The sequence below is a fragment of the Penaeus monodon genome, chromosome 18 (assembly GCF_015228065.2).
Source record: "Penaeus monodon isolate SGIC_2016 chromosome 18, NSTDA_Pmon_1, whole genome shotgun sequence".
Taxonomy (NCBI): domain Eukaryota; kingdom Metazoa; phylum Arthropoda; class Malacostraca; order Decapoda; family Penaeidae; genus Penaeus; species Penaeus monodon.
Window position 1 is genome coordinate 34,330,922 of NC_051403.1, and position 5,000 is coordinate 34,335,921.

The window sequence follows — 5,000 nt, forward strand, 5'->3', positions numbered from 1 at the left end:
TGCCGTCCGTGTCCTAAATGCCAGAAGTTTTCAGCTAGAGGAAGCGTAAGGAAGGTGCCAATGAAAACGATCCCCGTCATATCAGTGCCATTCTCTCGTGTAGCCATAGACCTTGGTGGCCCAATTACTCCATATTCGGAAAGGGACATAAGTATATCCTAACACTAATAGATTATGCCACTAGATATCCCGAGGCCGTACCTCTTAAAAATGTTGATACTATAACGGTTGCCGAAGCTTTAGTTGAAATCTTCTCTCGCGTCGGCATACCGAAGGAAATAATGTCTGATCGCGGATCCCAGTTTAAGTCTGATCTTATGAGCGAAATTCACCGTCTATTCTCCGTTAAAGCTTTGTATACATCACCATATCATGCATGTTGCAATGGTGCCGTCGAAAGACTTAATGGTGTTCTAAAATCTATCATCAAGAAGCTTTGTTCAGAACATCCACAGGACTTGGACCACTATATTCCAGCAGCACTCTTTGCCTATAGAGAGATCCCTAATAGTAGTTTAAAGTTCTCCCCCTTTGAACTTTTGTACGGACGTAAAGTACGTGGTCCACTAAGTATACTGCACGACCTTTGGACAAATGATGGCATTGATAACGAGGTAAAAACTACATACCAATATGTGCTAGACCTCCGTTCACGATTAGAGGAGACGGCTAAGCTGGCAGCATCCCATGCCAATATTAGTAGTAAAAGTTACAAAGCATACTACGATTTAAAAAGTAGACCACGTAAACTAGAGATCGGAGATGAAGTGCTTGTTTTGTTGCCTACAAGCACTAATAAATTAGTTATGCACTGGCGTGGGCCGTATCCTATTATCCGATGTCACGAAAATGGTGTAGATTATATTATAAAAATGCAAGGTAAAGATAAATTGTTCCACATAAACATGCTAAAAAGATACTTTCGGCGGGAAGATAATAAGGAAAAACAGAAATGCAAAAATGTAATTCAAATTTGTGTTGAAGAATTCCCAGTGAACGGCACCTGTGAACCTGTAAACCTTGAGGTAACTGACAATAATAGATTTAATATTAGTAGTGAATTATCTTTGAGTCAGTCTAGGGAAATGTCTGTTTTGCTAAATCGTTACACAGACGTAATAAGAGATAAGCCAGGTCTTACTCAGACGATAAGACATAAGATAAAACTGACCTCTACTGTGCCTATAAATAAGAAACAGTATCCAATTCCTCTCAACTTGAAACAAGAGTTTAACAAGGAAGTTGATAAAATGTTGGAACTAGGTCATATAGAACCATCTGAATCCCCGTATTGCTCGCCTGTAGTGCTAGTGAAAAAGACCGATGGTACTTGGCGTATTTGCATTGACTTTCGGCCAATTAATAGCTTATCCGATTTTGATGCTGAGCCCATGCCTACGACTGAAGTTGCTCTAAGTAACTTTTCTCATGACGTTTATTTTAGTGAACTTGATCTTTGCAAGGGATATTGGCAAGTCCCATTGTCCAGTGATTGCAAAATTTATACTGCATTTGCTACCCACAGAGGTTTAATGCAGTGGAAAGTAATGCCATTTGGATTGAAAACTGCGTGCGCTACATTCATAAGGTTAATGCGCAAAGTATTAAGCGGCTTATCTAATGTAGACTGTTATTTTGACAATGTCGTGATACATAATAGTAATTGGTATAAACATTTGGGTGATGTGGAAAGAGCATGGATTGACTGCTAATCCTTCTAAATGTATTTTTGGGTATTCCAGAATCAAGTACCTTGGTGTATTATTAGGACATAATTGTATTGCACCGCTTGAAGAAAAGGTAAAAGCTATTAACTCTCTGCCATTACCCACAACAAAAAAACAACTTAGGTCCTTTCTCGGTACTACTGGATATTACAGGAAGTTTATACAAAACTATGCGAGTACTGCAGCTCCCCTTAGTGATCTGTTAAGAAAGAACAGCAGTAACAAACTTAACTGGAATCAACAACAAATTGAGAGTTTCAAGTCTCTAAAGCAGGCTCTCATGTCTAACCCAGTACTTTGTTTGCCAGATATGACTAAAGTCTTTTATCTTCGTTACAGATGCCAGCAACCCCTGGGGTAGGAGCAGTACTCTTACAAGAAACGAACAATTGTAAGATGCCCATTGCATATGCAAGCAGGAAACTACTTGACCGTGAGGTAAACTATGCCACTATCTAAAGGGAATGTCTGGCTATTGTATGGGCTATAGATAAATTCAGAGTTTACCTGTATGGCAAGGAGTTTATCCTACAAACAGACCAAAAGCCACTATCTTATCTCTTCAGCATGAAAAACTCAAATGGTAGATTGCCTGAGGGTAAGTCGAAGGTGACGTCACGCCTAGAGTACAAGGGATAGGCCTCACTCTCATTGCACCCACCACACTCGTAAGTTGCCTCCTCCAAGAGGAAATGCTTTTTCTTTGTAAATATTTGAAATAACTTTGAAATGTTTTATTCAGTTTTTTACTTTTTGTTGTTTCAGCCTTTTTTGTTGGTTGTCTATTCCGACCTTTAAATAAAATAGAATATTTCAAGACCTCTTCTAGGGAGAAACCCTGGAACCTTGAAGCTGGAACTTGTGGATTTATTAAAGGATATTACGTTATCTGTTATTGTACATTTGTTATAAACCATACATATATACTTTTCATATATGGTGTGTAAAATAAACCTTTTTATTTTCATTTCACTTTGTTTTACCCCAAGACATTTATTGCTACAAGTAAAACGAATCTTTAGAATCTTTCAAAACATCTTGAGAAAGATTTTTTTTTTTTTATTTTTTTTTTTTTTAAGAAAAGAACCTACTACAAGTAGAGTATCTCCGCCTCTTCCACGAATTACTGTTTACTCGAAACAGAATAAACATACATTATATATTTCACTGAACTTTCAACAAAAAATAAATTAAAGGCAAATGAACAAAATAATATTTTTGGTACATGGTACGTGAGATACTGTATATTGTGTTCACATGATAGAAAAAAACAAACGAGGGATTTGCAAATGCCATGATGATGTGTAGACAGCGTCGAATGGGCGTCGGCGAGGTTTTGAATCGCTAACACGATACCATTTGTTTGTTTTGAACACATTTATCGTTGTTATTCTATCACTATTATTGTTATTAACATTATAATATCTCATGCGTTATGGTTATATTATTGTTACTTTTTGTGTGGTGAATTTAATTGGAACAACGCTTTTCTGTGTTTAATCCTTTATTTACCACCCTGGCTAACTGCACAAGAACATTGAAATTTTAGGCTATAACTTTATTATGACCTGTACTATATCAATTAGCCTGATTCTTGCGGTCACAATATCACTCGGTCTGGTCCTTGTTTTATATAAACCATAGATGAATAAATCTTGCGTAAACCGATCATAGTGCTTTATGCTACAGTTTCCAGGCCGTTGAGAATTAATCAATTCAGTCAAGTCCTTTTTGAAGAAAGTTTTAATGACGTGTAAAATCCTACAAAGATCTATATCCACGCTTTGCTTATCACATGCTGACTTTGCTAGGCGATCAGCATGACCATACCTAGGGATTCCAACATGCGATGAAATCCAGACAAAACGTATACCATGTCCTCGTTCTTTTGCGCTGTGGCGACCACCTCGCGACGAGCTTTCGCACATGGTAGAGCAGGCTCATGACGTTTAACGATCTGGCCCCCATCAATCACCGGAAAGCTCTTCGGACCTGACCGAGAGTATACATCGCGGCTGGGCCATTTAAGCCGCAGAGTCCAGAATCCATCGGCTAGGCTCTGACCACTGAACACTTACCGTGAGCTCCACAAATAAAGAGCTAATTTGACCACCATAACGTTTACCTAAAACCTACACTGGTGACCCTCAGAGTTAAGAGTCCAGTTTAGCCATGAGTCTCAGCCTCCCTAAAGCCACTGCCTACCTGCATCATTGCCTGCCTTCCTGAATGGTTCCTGCAAGTGGAACAGGAGTTCCTTCTATGCAATGTCACCTCTCCAATTACTAAATATCAGATACTGGTGATAAATCTCTCACCTGACCTCCTCTCCGTCAGCGACCTCACCAACAACCCCAAGTACAACACATACAAACTCCTAAAAGCAATCCTGCAGCGAGCGGCGCATTGTGCGCCCTCTTCATGACAACGTCACTGGACGGCTGTACTCCCTCGGAGATACTTAGACACATCTAACGCACCCTCGCCTGTGCCAACACACACTTGCTTCCCGATATCCTGCGCTCAATGTTCCTCCAGCGTCTGCCAGTGACAGTTAAAACCGTCCTACCAGTGTCCTACTCCCCATCGAACAACTAGCCTCGAAAGCTGATGAAATCCTGGCTATACAGAACACCGCCCAAGCTCAACAGTCTCCACAACCCTGTCTTTAACCCTGAAGTCCCTCGACTCACAACCGCCATTCGACGGCTTGCAGCCCACGACCCTTCACTGCGTCCTAGCTTCCACCACCGCAGTCCCGCATCGCCCCATGCCAACCGTGATTACGTGCCTCAGCACCGTCAAAGCTACAGCTGCCACTGCTCCCCGGTAGCTACTGTTTTTATCATTCTAGATTCGGCACCCGGGCGCGTCGGTGCGAGCCCCATTGTTCCTGGCCGGGAAACGGGCACCGCGGGAACTAATAGCGCCGATCTCTCGCGGTCCCAGATGGCGCCTACTCTATGCCCGTGACAGCAACTCCCACCTACAGGAGCAGAAGTCAGCCTTATCCCTGCATCTCACAAAGACAGGCACTCGCCCGCTTCTCGCACGTTGAAGGCTGCCAACTGTTCACCCATCAATGTATATGGTGAGCATGCCATGACACTCCTTTTTAGGGGCGCTCCACACTCAAAGCTGACATGGGTTTTCCTGGTCACTGACGTACAGCAACCAATCCTAGGAGCAGACTTCCTTGCACACCATGGATTCACAGTGGACCTTAAGCGGGAATTTCTTGTACACCGGTCTCGACGGCCCTTGAACGCGCCC

The 5,000-nt window shown here is 41.9% G+C and overlaps 1 protein-coding gene across 1 annotated transcript in view; it reads left to right on the plus strand.

Annotated features, from left to right (window-relative positions):
- Nucleotides 1–2,186, plus strand: part of LOC119584727 — a 3,149-nt gene extending 963 nt beyond the window's left edge. The window contains exons 1-4 of the mRNA XM_037933392.1: nucleotides 1–45; nucleotides 144–1,588; nucleotides 1,743–2,019; nucleotides 2,067–2,186. The exon at nucleotides 1–45 is cut by the window's left edge and continues 963 nt beyond it. Of these exons, the coding sequence (XP_037789320.1) occupies nucleotides 1–45; nucleotides 144–1,588; nucleotides 1,743–2,019; nucleotides 2,067–2,186 (1,887 nt within the window). The remainder of the gene's footprint in view (nucleotides 46–143; nucleotides 1,589–1,742; nucleotides 2,020–2,066) is intronic.
- Nucleotides 2,187–5,000: the final 2,814 nt, after the last annotated feature.